The sequence below is a fragment of the Myotis davidii genome, unplaced genomic scaffold (assembly GCF_000327345.1).
Source record: "Myotis davidii unplaced genomic scaffold, ASM32734v1 scaffold6, whole genome shotgun sequence".
NCBI classification, from domain to species: domain Eukaryota; kingdom Metazoa; phylum Chordata; class Mammalia; order Chiroptera; family Vespertilionidae; genus Myotis; species Myotis davidii.
The window spans coordinates 15317590-15332894 of record NW_006383011.1 but is presented as its reverse complement, the minus strand read 5'-3'; the positions used below and the strand labels follow the sequence as shown (position 1 = coordinate 15332894).

The following is a 15305-nucleotide window of genomic DNA, read 5'->3' as shown; positions in this document are numbered from 1 at the left end:
TCCTGCCACCTGCATTTGTGGGTGGCACCCTGCCCTTCTCTCCCAGGGGCACACTCAGGGAGGGGTTTCCTGTCCCTCACGGGCCCCTGTCCCTGGCCATGCTTTCTTCTCAGGAAAGAGCTCCCGGTTCCTGCTGCCCCATATCCCCAGAACCCTTTCCTCCTCGGGCACCCCAGCAGCAGGGAGAGATGGCCCTGGGTGAGCTTCGGCTGTGATGTAATTTCTGAAGCAATCATGGCCACTGACCTGGCCTCTTCTCCCTCCAGATGCCCCTGGAAGGACGGGTAGCCAGCGTTTCTGCATCCACTGCCCTCTGAGAGCATGGCCATGAATGAGTCCCTGCATTTGTTCCCTCTTGCTCCCAGCGTAAGGCTGCTGTCTCATTCTTGAAGTGGGTTGAGGGGGATCAAGGGCATGGCCAGCCCCAGATGACCCCAGAGCCTCTTGCCCCCGTCTCCCCAGATTGGGGCGTGCCACAGCACATCCCAAGTCCCCAGAGCCCCCCAGAACATCCCTGGCCTTCCCCTCACTGAGTCAGTGAGGCCCAGGGCTCTGTCTCACCTCGCCTTGAGGTTCTGCGCCGGGCCTTTACTGGTGCTCCAGGATCCAGCAAGAAGTCTCTGCTCTCTAAGGCCAAAGAAGCGAACTGTGGCTACACAGAGCACCCCCCTCCCCTGGCTGGGCCATCCCATCCTGGAGGCAGGACCAGACAGTAGAGGTGACTCATCTAAGACAGACAACCAACCTGCCAGCCCTCCAGCTTTGGGGGCACAGAGATTTCTTCCCGTCACTGGCTTAGTTTTCTATCAAATGAAGAAAATAATGCAAGCCTTTGTGAGCTCAAGGGATAGTTTTAAGGCTCAGATGAGTTGAGACCTGTGGAAAGATAAGTTAACATCAGGCTTTTTTCTTTTTCTTTTTTTCATCATTTGCATGGAAAACTTGTTGGTAAGTGGCCTGAGCCCACCTTTGACCAGGCTGCTATGGGGTGACGGTCATTGGCCCAAATTTCCTTGTTCTGCCAGGTGGCCCATAGTGTCAGCAGAGTGCTAAAAAGGCAGGGAGGGGGTGCTGGGCAGGTGGGGGCACCTCCCCTGGCGCTGGATTTTGGAAAGCCTTAGGCTTGTGCGCGAGCTCCTGAAGTGCACGCCAGCCCCAGTGAGGAAGTGGAAAGGAAGCTGTCAGTCTGTCATGTTCAGACCTCAGAGCTACCTTCGGGGTTGCCTTCGGAGCTGGTTGCTGGGACAGTGTTTAAGCCTGTGTCAGAGCCAGCTTGTGCCTGGAGGTAGAGCGCAGCCTTTGGGTCTGACTGACCTGGACTTGAGTCCCACTTTGCCTGTACCTACTGTTTAACCTTGGCCAAGTCCCTCAACCTCTCGGAACCTCAGTATCCTCATCTGTAAAATGGGAGCCATGGTGCCAAGTGCACAGGCATAATTAGGTTGAATCACTCCTTAAGTTAATGGCCCAGGAGTGGGGTTACTTTTATCTTTTTCATTTAGAAGTGCAGCTCCCAGGCAGGTTCAGATGCTCTTGGTTTGCAAAGGGAAGCCCGGAGACTCATCGTAGCAGAGCTGCTCAGTCCTCACGGAGCCCAGCAGCTGACTCCAGCCAAGGCACGATGTGCAGGGCATCGACCCCAACTGCCCCGTGGCTGGGACAAGTGCATACATAGTGCAAGGCCTGGCTGACCTTGTTGAGAGTGAGAATGTGAGCTGAGAGAACAGGGAAATTTGAGAGCGGGTGTTACAGTCTCGGATGTTGGGTGAAACGCTTCGGCTAAAGGGGCATTATGCTGGGGCCCGGGGCCAAGGGAGAGCAGGAGTGCCAAAGGCCAGGCCCTGAGGAGGTCCTGCTCAGCCCCGCACTCGGCCCGCTGTATGCCAGGCTGGTTCGGCACCCGGCCTCTGGATGTTCCCTGACTTTGGGTGAGGCTGCAGCACTCAGAACAGTGGGGTCTCTGGTTCCTGGGGCCCCATACCTCAGGCCCAGGGCGCCCATCTGCCCCAGACTTCCCTCCTTGTCGGCCTCATGAGCTGTGGCAGGGGCCTGAGAGGGTCTGGCCCCCGAGGACTGGGAGGACCCAAAGTCCCGGCTCTACTGTTTGGAACCTGAGTTCGTGCACACGCACAGCCCCTCGGTCAGCGGAGTCTCTCTGCCCCACCAGCTCCATCGATGGGGAAAATTGCTTCTTGTTGACTGAAAACTTTAAAAGGAAGGTCTTGGTCATTTGCCCTGCTGGGTGGTGGTTTTACTGTGAGTTCTGTGTTTCTTATTCCCCCCACTCCCACCCCCCAGTGCTGCCTGGGTCTGTCGTCCCCGATAGGAAAGTGGAGGAGGAGGAGGAAGAGAGAGTTCTGGGGCTCACTGTGGGGAAGGTGGGAGGTGCACAAGCATGTTCCCCAGCACGGGCCCACCCTGCCTCACGCCCAGCCTGATACAACTCCCCAACACACTGAGCCCTCAGCCCAGGCTCAGACCTTCCAGAAGGTGAGGGCAGCTCCCCTGGATTTTGGAACGCCTTAGGCTGTGCTTGGGCTGCTGAAGTGCAGGCCAGCCCCCACCAGGAAGTGGAAAGGAAGCTGTCAGCCTGTCACAGGTTCAGATGGGCAAGCTAGTGCAGCACTGCCGGCCCATGTTAGCCCAGAATCAATGGTCCGGAAGGCTCGCTCTGTCTGGAGGAGCGGAGTTCAGCTCTTTCCCCTTGTCCACCAGGCAGTACCGCCCTCCACCACCCCAGTGGCTCTGTCTCCTGGTCCCAGAGTGGGGCCTCTGCCATGGGCCCCTTCTCACCGCCAATCACAGGGTCTTTTCTTCTAAAACCCGAAGTCCAGAGGCCTTGCTACAGCCTCCTGACTTAGCCCTGAGGGCCTGGCTGTGACCAGAGAGGGGGCTCCCCCTAGGCTGGGCTCCAGTGAGTCTGGGCTCTCTCCACAGGGGCCTCTTCCTAGGAGAGCCTGGGGGAGTCCTGGGGGTGTCATCAGCCAGGCATTGGGTGGGATCTAGAAGGATTTGTGCCCCTTCTCCCAACAGGGAGGTGGGACCAGTCTGTGGTTTGGGGGCGACCCCAGCTTCAAGATGTACGTGGTGATGTGTGGGCTGGGTTCTCAGCCTGGAGAGCCGCCTCATTCCCAGTCTGGTTGGACTGGTTGAGGCTGACACACCTGGGAGAATCCAGCATGCAGGAATGTGGGCCTCCCTCGCTGGGCGTGTCAGCCCCAGGCTGGGTGAAGGGAAGGAGCCTCCTGTGGAGCAGCCTCAGAGGTGACCCCACCAGGGGCTCCTCCCCAGACAGGAGGCTGCAGGGACCCAGAGGCTCCAGCAGCCTCCAGCTGATTCCCGGCTTCCCAGCTGGAGAGGTTGTGACAGAATCCCAGGAATGTGCCTTGAGCTCAGAAAGAAAATTCCCAAAATAACTCCTATAAATACTTGAGGGTAGGGGCGGGGAGGGAGCTCTCAGCATGGCCGGCAGCTGGCCTAGCACTGGGGACTACTTCCCAGGGCAGGCCACCCCCAAAAGGAGAAAAAGGCAGGCACAGCCAGAGGACCTTCCTGCCACCCCTCCCCTCTGGGACAGTGTCAAGCACTGAATGAATGGGGTGAGACGTGTGCAGGGGCAATTCTGAAAAAATAAGACGGGATCTTTTTTCTCCATCCCCATCCCAGGCTGCAGTCCCTGACTCTATAGAAAACCTGGGCTCCTACCAGAGACGGACCCCCTCAGAGGCCCTAAGCAGGTCACTGAGCACCCCACGTGCCTCTGGTGTGCCTGGCTCTGAGCCCAGGGCCCTCGCACCCGAGCTCCATCGGAGGTCAGGGATCCCATTGGATCCCACAGTAACGCAGCACAATGTCAAGGTGGTGTGTGGGCAGGAGGGGCTGCTGTCCTCGGGGAATGCGTTTTGGGGAGCAGGGTCCCAGGTAGATGAGATGTGGCCAGATGTTCCCCCCTCCCTGGAACCCAAGAAGGGAGAGAGGAAGGAATGGAGGAAGTCAGGAATTGCTGGGACTTCCCCTGCCCCTCCCTGAGCGTCTATAAGCACCCCTGGCCCCTCTCCATCCCTTAAGCAACTTGCACGCGCTTTCTGATCCCTGTGCGAGGGCAGCACAACTGTGGCCTCTCCCGAGTGAGGGTCACCAGCAGGTCTGATTTCTCTGGGTTCAGGATGCCCCTGGTCAGGGTGGGGACGAGTCCTCAGGGTATTTGAATGGAATTGTGGTGCCTCCATCTCCCTGAAGACCTATTCTCTGGGCAGCTGGGGGCAGGGGTGCCGGGCTCATGGCAGTGCAGGCTGGGGGCAGAGCAGGTGAGCCCTGCAGTCTTCCTGGGGTGGGCTCTGTGCAGTTGTCAAGCAGCAAACAGCTCCGAGTTGCTACCAAACATGAACAGGCTGGTGTCTCGGGCAGGTGGCAGCAGATCCTGTTACCAGCCCCGGGCCTCTGGGCCCCAGCCTGACCCCGGCCCGGTGTCTCCTTTCAGGCTCTAAGGTCAGCACCCCAGGGTGGGGGGGTGGGGGGTGATCCAACCCCACAGTCTCCCCACAGAGAGCCCTGCCCCCTAGAGAAATCAGCTGTTCCACCCCCTCCCCCCTCCCAGGATTCTCTGCTCATCCTGGGGACACTCCATTACCATCTGCCCACCATGTGCCCCACCCGGCTCCGCGATTTCCAGTTCATCCTTGCAGACTCCTCACCGTAGCCGAAGAGGAAGGACTCTTCTGTTCCCCAGTTTACAGATGAGGAAGCCGTGGCTCAGAGAAAATGGGCCACTTGCCCAGGGTCACTGCGCGTGTCGGGGGCAGGGCTGGGGTTCCTGTGGCTGTGGGGCCCTGACTTGTCCTCTGCACTGAGCATGCCGAGCCTGCTGCGACCCAAACCAAGAAAAGCACCCACACATGCGTGAAGCCCTGTTCAGCCTGCAGACACACGTGGCCCCTTCCCAAACCCCACACGCTCCTTGAGATCTGGGGCTTGCAAACTCAGTTTCAGACAGAGCCCTCTTTTCAAACACAGTCACATATGGAAGCGCAGTATAGCACCCTTAGTGTGTAAAGCCACGGCGGCCCGCCCCTCCCTGGGAAGTCTGCTGGCGGGCCTTCCCCGTCTGTCCTCTGTCGCTCCCCCATCGGCAGCACTCACAGGGCTCAAACCTTCCATTTTTGGTGCTTAATTTTGGTGTCTGGCAGCCTGTCGTCTCGCCTTCCTTCCCTCCTCCCTGTGAGCTGCTCAGGGTCCAGCTCCCAGGCCCTGCGGGCAGAACAGCTTGGCCTGGAGCCCTTGCTGGCCAGACTGGGCACAGCCCTCTGGTCCAGGCAGCCCTGAGTCAGCACCGCTCCCATCTGGCCGGAGCCGGAGCGGGGCCCGCCTGAGGCTCCGCCTGTCACAGCTCCCCTGTCCTCCCCTGTCCTCTGCCTCATCCAGGAGGGCTCTTCAGCTGGGGTTGAGGAGACTGAATTTCTTTCCCTTTCCTAGCCCCTGGTGGCAGGACCACCAGCCAGCGCCTCCAGCAGGGGGGCGGGGGGAGCTTTTACTAGGGCTTCCTGAACACCATCTTCTCTCGCCTAATTGGTCATGTTCCAGGCTCTCGGAGGACTTTATGAAATCAGGCATGTGCATCTTTCCTAGTGGGTCTCCATGGCAACGGAGGGCCTCACTCTGGGGAGCGTGGTGAGGATGAAAATGTTCCAGCTAAAAATGTACATGGCCATCAGTGGGCGGGCACCCGAGAGGGGCTCTGGGCACAATGGAGGCAGCTCCCTCTCCCCCCCCACCCCGGCCCCGCCTGTCCAGGAAGTCAGTGTCGTTCCTGCGTTACCTGTACCTTTGACAAGAGGAGCGCCCTCCCTCTCCCCTGCCCCCATGCTGTCATCCTTTGCCACCATTGGGGGCTGGGACACAGATCAGTGAGTCGGTATGGTGCAGAGAAGCCTTTATGGGAACAGAGGCCAAAAACAGGCCCTGGCCCCTCCCTCTGCTCACCACCCTGTCCCCCTAGCTCCCTGCACCCTTTCCCGTGTGGGTGGAAGTGGACGTAGAGGGGCAGGGCGCCAGTTTCACTTCCCGACCCTTTTTTTGTGACCATTCCTGTCACTTCCCGTATCTCTCTGGCAACAGGGCTGTTGGAGCCAAATGTGAGGCCAAGCTCCTGGCCACCCTGACCCACCCTCCCAGAATCCTCCTTTCACTCAGCCTCCATCCCTGGTCCCGGCTCTCTGACTGTCGGTGACCCTCACCTGGCAGGCCAGCCTGGGACGGGCCTTAGGTCCCAGGATCCAGACATCCCTAGGAAGAATGTCTGCTGATGCAGGCAAAGGAGCTGCCCCCACCCACCCACAAGCTTGAGGTCCTCCCCCAGCTGACCGGAGCCTGCAGCTTACATTCTGTATCTCGCGGGGTTCCTGGGGAAAAGGGCAGCGTGGCAGCAAGGCTGGGAGAAAGACCCATTCCAGGGGTGGGCAAACTTTTTGACTCGAGGGCCACAATGGGTTCTTAAACTGGACCGGAGAGCCGGAACAAAAGCATGGATGGAGTGTTTGTGTGAACTAATATAAATTCAAAGTAAACATCATTACATAAAAGGGTACGGTCTTTTTTTTTCTTTTTTTTTTAGTTTTATTCATTTCAAACAGGCCGGATCCGGCCCGTGGGCCGTAGTTTGCCCACGGCTGAACTAGACTCATGCAGGTAGACACTGTCCAAGTATTTACATAAACTGACTCGTGTAAACTTCACAACAACCCCCGAGGTGGCTACTGTGGTCTTTCCTGTTTATAGATGAGGGAACTGAGGGCCAGAGAGTGGTGGCTTGTCCAGGATCTCCCAGCTGGTCAGGGGGACACTCAGAGCCAGGTCTGCTGACTTGGAAGACCATCCTTTGGGGTCAGGAGGGACACAGCTCCCAGAGCGTGTGATCTGGGAGGCTGGGCTGGGGACCGGTGGGATTTGCATTAGTCATGGGCACGGTCACTTGACCAAATCCAAGCCAGAGACACCCGTTCCTTGCCCTGATCGCCAGGATGCCCTGCCCAGGACATCCTCACTAACCCCCGCCCTGTGCTTGCTCCCCAGGGTCTGATGCTGAGTCGGCTGGGCCACAAGTCCCTGGCCCAGAAGGTGCTGCGGGACGCCGTGGAAAGGCAGAGCACCTGTCACGAGGCATGGCAGGGCCTGGGCGAAGTGCTGCAGGCCCAGGGCCAGAGCGAGGCCGCCATCGACTGCTTCCTCACCGCCCTGGAGCTGGAGGCCAGCAGCCCAGTGCTGCCCTTCTCCATCATCCCAAGAGAGCTCTGACACCCCCGCAGCAGCAGGGAGGGAGGGGCTTCCCCGTTCGGGCGGGGGGGCAGGCAGGAAGCAGGGAGCATGGGTTGGGGAAGGAATAGAACCTCAGGGAAATACATCTCTAGGGAACACTTCTGCAAGCTGCAGCCCTAGTTCTCCTCGCCTCCCCCACCCCACCCTGCATTCCTTCCTGGACCAGCTGGGTCTGAGAGCTGCTCATCGAGCTGGGTGGACCAGATTTGCATCAAAAGCAAATTCCTTGCTCTTTGGGACTCAGACATTGTGGCATTTATGAGCAAGGAAGTAGCTGGGAGGCCACATCAACATGGTATGGGGGCCCCTCCCCAGAGTATCTGTGCAGCATCTAAATATGTAGTCGGGTCTGTGTGGCTTGGTTACCTCCCCACCTGGAAACCCCTATCCCATACATGCCACCCTCTCTCAACATCCCTGACCCTTGATTCCCGGCTTTGCACCCGGCTCGAACCTCAGCTCTCTGCTCTCCAGCACCAAAGACGAACCCTGCAAGCTGCCCTCTGGCTGGGCCAAGGGTTTTCCTGGCTTCCTTCCGTGGCGCCTCGGGAGAGTCATGGTGACTGGAGTTGCTCCTTGAGAGCCTCACAGCTGTCCTTCATCCCCTGTGCCTGTGTGCCTTGGGGAGCCCGCAGCCCTGGTCCCATGCCCCAGTCTCAGGACAGGGTTTTGGATCACTCTCAGGTCTTGCCCAGAGCAGTCACAGCTTGACTCCACTGGCAAGTGGGAAGAAGATGGACCACTGGGTTCCTCTCCCAGGCTGAGTTAGTGGATAATGCCTGGCATTGACCTTTGCCTGACGAAGCCAGTTGGGATCCACTGTGCACCCCTCTGCTGCCAGGTGACCTTGTGGCCAGCGACACAGCACTGGCCTTAACTAACCTTCCATTTCCATCCATCTCCATCTTCCTGGAAACACCCCAGGTGAAGCAGCCTGCTTAGACCCCAGGCCACAGCCCCAGGATGGGCCTCAGGACAGAAACGTGGCTGCTGGACCCAGCCCTTTCTAGTAGCTTATGTCAGCACATACCTTCAAGCCTTACCTTTCTGGGCAATCGGTACAATGCACGTCATTCTGGAGATGGGAGTCTCTAGGACTGTCCCCAGCTCATCTCACCACCCACAACCCATTCCTCAGGCTTTCTTGGGCAACCCAAGCCCCACCCTGGCCATTTGGTTGTCTCTGCCCGGCACCTCCGAACTGGTTGAACAGGCCTCTGGATACTAGACACCTGTGTCTGCAGGGGTCCTGGGTGCTGGTGGTGGGTGTCGTTCCTGCTGTTCCCCTAGCCTGCTGCAAGATGCTCCTGGGATTCCCCCCAAGAATTTGCCCCCTTCCCACACAGGCCTATCAGGAGCATTCTTTTTTTATCAGCACTTTGGGTTTTAGTTTTAAAGCTCTAGGTACATCTCTCATTTTAAGATGTGTGGAAAGGCCAGGCAAGGACTGCCCGGGTCTGTCATAGCCCAGTCTCTCTGTGGGAGGCCCACCCTCCTCGCTACACTGGCTCAGCACTGCACCCCCGGGTGCTTCCCAGGGAGAGCCTGCGCCTCCTGGCCTCCGTCAGGTGAGCAACGCTGCGGAGAGCAGCAGGTCCTCTGCCACTTGGTTGAAGGATCTCAATATATGTAAGTGTGTGTATAAATATATATATATATATGATAGAGCTCTATTTTTATTCTGGAATTCTGTTAGAAAAAAAATAAGGAAACAGGACAAAGCAAATACCATTGAATTGCCTTGGGGGCCCCAAAGATGTTGGTAGTCAGTTCTCGGTAATAAGAAAGGCACCAAATGCATTTTGATTGTATGCCCTCAGAGGAGGTCTTAGCGGGCTGGGCCAAGTTGCTGACAGTTTGCTGATTGAATAAAGAGATCCCTGAATGGGGAAGCAGGTTTGCCTGAAGCAATGTGTTCGTGCAGCTCGGGTGGCCCCAGAACAGGCCTTGAGCCGGAGCAGGTATTTGGGAAGAAGAGAGGCCCGAGGAATTATGAAGGCCTCACAGCTGGGGGTGGTGGGTAGAGAAGCAAGGAGGGGAGGGAGGGGCCCGCTGAGGGGATTGTGATTTGAGCCAGTGAGAGGATGAGCATGGTGGAAGCTGGGTCGGGCCTCGAGGTCAGGCTGAAACCTGGAGATGCGTGGGAGGAGGCAGAGGGTCTGGCAGGCCCAGCTACAGTAGCTCATTCTGGACTGCCATCTGTCCCTGAGGTCGGCAGTCGCCAACCGGTAGTCCACAGACACTGGTGGCCCGTGAGGTCCAAAAGGTTGACGACCGCTGCCTTAGGTGGCCCTGGGCCCCTTGTTGCCCACCTGGCCAACTGGAGAGTCCAGGGCCAGACTGGCAATCTGCATAGAGACTGTTCCAAGGGCACGGCACATGGGGGAGACGCACGGGGAGGGGTGTGGTGAGCATCCAGGCCGCATTTACATCGGCCGCCTTCGCTGAGAGGTCGGTAACAATCCACATCTACTATGCATTGTACCACATACCATCCTACATGTATCATACAGTGTGCGTGAACATTTTGAAAGGTGACATAAATTTACACGGGAGCTCGGTTTTCTTTGTGTACCCCAAGGGATCATCTGATGCACCCCCAAGGCTGTACCCGCCCACTTTGAAGACTGCCCTTGAGGCTTTCCCTAGAACTTGGGGCTGGCCTGGACCAGCTTCCTGCTTCCTTAGCCTCACTGTGGCCTGGCCTCCCCCACCCTCAGTTCTATTCTCCGTTACGGCTTTGCTGTCCTAGTGAAGGAGGGTCTGTCCTGGAGCCTTTAGGTGCCTAAGGTCTTTTTTTTTTCTAGAGAGAGGAAGAGGGAGAGAGAACCATTGATGTGAGAGAGAAATATCCATTAGTTGCCTCCTGTACGTGCCCCACCAGGGATGGCACCCACAACCTGGGTGTGTACCCTGACCGGGAATTGAGCCCGGAACCCTTCTGTGCACGGGACAATGCTCCAACTAATAGGCACCCAGGCCAGGGCCCAACTTCTCTTTTGCTGTGATGTTTTCTTTTAAGGAAACACATTCACTGTCTTTAGTGATTTAACTATTAGTACCAGATTACTTGTCACATACTCTCACTCCCAGCTCGTGATCCCCCCGGGGTGAAAATTAAAGGCCACAGGTGAGGTGGTGTTACCTTATCATCCAGCTTCGGGGAGTTTTAGAAGCCTCATCCTCCAAGGAAGAGAGTAGAGGGAGGCCATCCTGTTCAATGAGGGCTCTGCTGAGCTGACCTCAAGTTGGTCAGATGCTAAAGTCAGGCAGGGGTGGAGACATGTCCTGACCCCCCGTCTTCAGACCCCTTGTTCACACAAAAACCCTCACTGGAGAAGGAAGAAGCCAGCCCTGTGTGCAACCCACTGTGCCAGAACTAGGGCTGGAGTCTGGGGACAAGACTTGCGTTGCACTATCACCCCCACGGACCTCCGGCCCACCCGTCCCTCTCCGGGACACAGCCCTTCAGTATTAATAGTGTTTATCTGCGGGCACAAATATGAATGGAATTTCAGCCGCCACCACCCAGACTCCTTTCTGGTACCAAAGTGCTCATTGTTTCATTTGTACCCCATCCCGGGCATTCAGATGTCGTCACCATGTAAATATTTCTTGGCCTTGTTTGGGAACCAGCCAGTTAATGAAACCTCCCTCAGCCCGTGCTGCCAGCTCTTGATGGCAACCCACTGCGATCCCAGAGCCCACAGTCCAACCTGGCCTCAGGCGAGGATCAGGGGCTGCTGGGGCCCCGGTGAGAGGCCCCCAACAGCCTGGAGAGGACTGGGGAGGGTTTTGGGGGCACACGGAGGGCCACCGGGAGGACAGTGTTTCAGCAGCAGAACGCTTCACTCCCATTCCAGCTGCAGGTTAGATAGATGACGTGGAGGCTGAATAACATCCCCCCAAAGGTGTCCACGTCCTAATTCCCAGGACCTGGGAAGACGCTCTCTTACATGGTAAAGGGGTTTTGTTAAAGGCCTTGGGGAGACTATCTGGATTATCCAGGTGAGCCGATGTAACCACAAGGATCCTTCAAAGAGGAAGGCAGGAGGGTTCGAGGCAGGACCAGAAGCGAAGGGAGCAGGAGTTTGGAGTGATTTGAGGAGAGGACTGCAGATGGTCTCTAGAAGCTGGAAAAGACAAGGAAATGGATTCTCCCTGGGACCTCCAGAAGGAACCCCCCTGCCAATACCTTGCCTTGAGCCCAGTGAGACTGATTTGGGGACTTCTGAACCCAGAACTGTAAGAGAATACATGTGTGTTGTTTTAAGCAACAAGGTTTAGGGTAATTTGTTATAGCAGCCACAGGAAACTGATACAGACGGTTTGGATAAAGAACTGCCCCAGGCACAGGACTGGGCAATGGGCTCAGCAGTGCTCTGCGGTCCAGCTCCCATGCCAGCCCAGGACGGGTTGGGGATTAGAAGCCTAAGCAGATGTGACTCTGCCTGGCACGTTTTCAGGGGTCCCCTCTGGCCCTGTGGCATAAAGGAAGCTCCAGCCGCTTCCTTTCTCCTTGATGGCCCTCGGGTACCAGGCAGGACCTCTGAGCTCTGAGACTTCAGAAAAGGGAGGCAGGGGCAGTGGCCAGCCCTCATCAAACACTGGGCTCTGTCTGTGACCTGCACAGCTCCCAGGGCCCTGCCTTGCTGTCCCTCCCTGTCCCCTCCCGGACCACTCAGTGTGGTAAGGCATAGAAAACCTTGTCTGCCCCTGCCACCTGCTCCGCCTAGTCCACTCTGGTGACCAGAGTTGCAGTGTCATGGAACACCTTCCTGTCCACAGTCCTCGAGGACTAAGCCACACTCCCACCCAAAGCAGCCACACTGCTCTCTCCCTCCCCTGCTGGCTGGGCCTCTCCCACTCCCCTCCCCCGACCCCGACTCTTCAGAAGGGTGACACCTTTTCTGGGATCTGACCTGGCCAAGGGTGTTAACAGGCAGCAAAGAGCACCCGCTGGGAGACAATTCTCCATGTGTCCACCCCCTGGGCCTCCAGCCACTCCTCCTTCCTGCCTGTCCACCAGGCCCGCCTTTCTTACCAGCCTCTGAGGACTCAGCCTGGACTCCCCCTGCCACCCAGAGTGGCCTCTTCTCTAGGGAGGCTGCTGATCAGCCCTGCAAGGTCTGGGTCTCCAGCGCTGGCCCCCACTAGCCCACCCGGTCCCTGCAGTGGCAGGCTGGGCAAGCCAGCAGCCATGCCTTTGGCCAAAATCAAAGATCTGTGAGGAGCCCAGAAAGGGGTCAGGCTGGCAAGAGGTGCCTGGGTTCAGGGCCCTGCTGTCCTTTCTACCCAGAACAACCTCTACCTGGTACTGCTCTAGGCACTAACTTCACCCAAACTGGCCCTGCACCATCCTTTCTCCTTTAGACTCAGATGCTAATGCAGGTCAATCTCTTCTTCATACCTGGAGAGGGACCTCTAGGGCAAGTGCCCTGCTCATAAACCTGTAGGGGTAGGAGAACTACCTGTGCCCTCACCCAGAGTTATTGGTGCTTGGTGCCTTCACACCATCTTAGGGGTGGTTCTCAACCTTGGCCACTCATTGGAATCAACTAGGGTGGGGGAGGGGGACAAGTTTAAAAAAAACACACACAAAAAAACTGGGCCTGAGTTCTACCCCCAGAGAGTTTGATGTGATCTGTTTGGGCGCTGACAACACCAAGAATTTTAAAGTCTCCCCAGGGGATTCTAAAATGCAGCTTAGAACCACTGATTCTGAACTTGTAGATTTTGAACTGTATTTTCAAGATAACAGGGCTTTCAAAGCAATCCTAGGATGGGGGACCTGAGCCCTGGCAGCTGTGTGCCGCATCTCGGTAGGTGGCATCCAACAGGTGAGAGATGAGGCTGGAGGCAGGGCCAGTCACCTAAGCAGCCTGTGGCCCTCGGCCTGTGGGTCTGGAAGGTGTCACCTGCAGGTCCAGAAAGCAGTGGGGATGAGGAAGGAGAGAAAGAAGGGAGGAGAGGGGGGAGGACACACTGTCCCCAGCAGTGCTGTGACTTTTGACATGCTCTGACTTAATGGGGAGGAATTTCACATGGAAATAGCAGAAGACATTTGCAGCCAAGAAGAGCCATTTCCTTTGGTTGAAGCCAAATTCAGAGGAGAGAGGAACAGAGGCTGCTCAGGGACGCCAGGCAGAGATCTTGAGGAGCCAGTGTCACAGCAGCCAATGGAGGAGGGAGGAGGGGTCCTACAGGGAAGGCCTCTAGGGCTTAGGATGCAAGTCTCTTCCATCTGCACTAGGCTTTGCTGAGCCCTTGTGGCCATATCATTTGATGTGCACAATGGCCCTAGTTGACAGGTGTTACTATCCCAATCTCAGAGCTCAAGGTTGAGGTCAACTCAGGTCTGTCCGTCTCTCCATCTTGGCAAGGACAGGAGGAGCCCTGCTCTTCAAATAGTGTCTAGATTTTAGGCTCGTGGTGAGAGAAAGCCATCCAGAATCCCTCTGGCCTCTTTGGGAGAGCCTCTCCCTAACTGTATAAAATTCTATAAAATATTGGAATGCGCCAAAGAGGAGAAGTAAAACATTCTCCTCACCACCTAGATCCTGCCAGCACCTCGGTGAATACCTGGTCAAAGTCTCCATCACAGCCCCCAACACCCAGGAGGGTGGGGCTGCATTAAGACCAGATGGCGGCACTGGTGAAGACGACAGGGCCGAAGTCCCCCAGCTCCACAAAGGCAGACAGACGTCGTGGGAACCCAAGGCAAAGCTTAGGGAACAGACCCAATGCACCAGGGTGTCCAGAAGGCCCTGCAGTCTCACCTCTGGAATATCTGCAGGCCAGTCAGACACCTTCTCCTTCTGCATGGTCTTCATTCTCTCCTGGGACACCAGGAGCTGCCCTCTACCCAGTTACACACACCACGCAGCTGGGCCCTGCAGCCTGGTCTGCACCGAGGGTCTAGGCCAGGGGTGGGCAAACTTTTTCACTCGAGGGCCACAATGGGTTCTTAAACTGGACCGGAGGGCCGGAACAAAAGCATGGATGGAGTGTTTGTGTGAACTAATATAAATTCAAAGTAAACATCATTACATAAAAGGGTACGGTCTTTTCTTTTTTTTTAGTTTTATTCATTTCAAACGGGCCGGATCTGGCCCGTGGGCCGTAGTTTGCTCACGGCTGGTCTAGGCCCTTCTGGCCAGAGCTGAGAGCCCAGGCGTGGACTCCTGACCCAAGCCTGGATTCTCTCTCCTGAAAATCTAATACTGGAACCAAGAGAGCTGGTTGCATCCTTTCAGGGTGTTGACTCAGGAAATGATATGAGAAAAGGCTAAGGTGGCTACATCAGATTCTGTACCTTAAGGAGGCCATGAAGTCAGCCTGCTGAGGGAGGAGGCCTCAGAAAAAGGAAGAGGGGAGACAGAGGGAGAGAGAAGTGGTTCCTGCCAGCCCCTGGCCCACAGTCTTGTCAGGAGGTACCCCTACATACTGACAACACCATCGCCCTCCTCCCCTGTTGTTGTGAGGGGTTCCTCGAACTTCCATCCACAGCCTCTCAGACGGACACAATCGCCTCTCTCTCGAACCACTTCCCCGAGCACCAGGTGCAACTGGAGAAAACACCTCTGTCAGCACCAGCTGGTCCAGCGGAGATTCTGACCCACTTGGAGAATAAAAGGCGGAAGTACCTGCCCTGGGCCACCCTCTGATCTGAGTGGGACAGGAGCCAGCGCCTGGATACCCCTCTGATCTCCCAGCGGCTCTTAGGCCCTGAAGGAATGCAATGCCGGGTGTTTCTCCCACAAATGGGAAATTTAAATGAATTCAGTGAGATGGGGCCTGTCCTTCCTTACCCCCAATACCCTTTGATAAGCATTTACAAGACTAGAGAAATACCGTATTTGCCGGCGTATAAGACGACTGGGCGTATAAGACGACCCCCTAACATTTCCACTCAAAATACAGAGTTTGTTATATACTCGCCATATAAGACTACCCCCTCTTCCGCACACCTTCCACACACCAAATACCTCTGA

The 15305-nt window shown here is 56.7% G+C and overlaps 1 protein-coding gene across 5 annotated transcripts in view; it reads left to right on the top strand.

Annotated features, from left to right (window-relative positions):
• The window catches only part of TTC7A (tetratricopeptide repeat domain 7A), a 109515-nt gene extending 100305 nt beyond the window's left edge, over positions 1-9210 (top strand). For all 5 annotated transcript variants that reach the window (XM_015557879.1, XM_006778627.2, XM_015557882.1 and 2 more), the window contains one exon: positions 7069-9210. In XM_015557879.1, coding sequence (XP_015413365.1) covers positions 7069-7290 — 222 coding nt within the window. In that variant the 3' untranslated portion in view covers positions 7291-9210. The remainder of the gene's footprint in view (positions 1-7068) is intronic.
• Positions 9211-15305: the final 6095 nt, after the last annotated feature.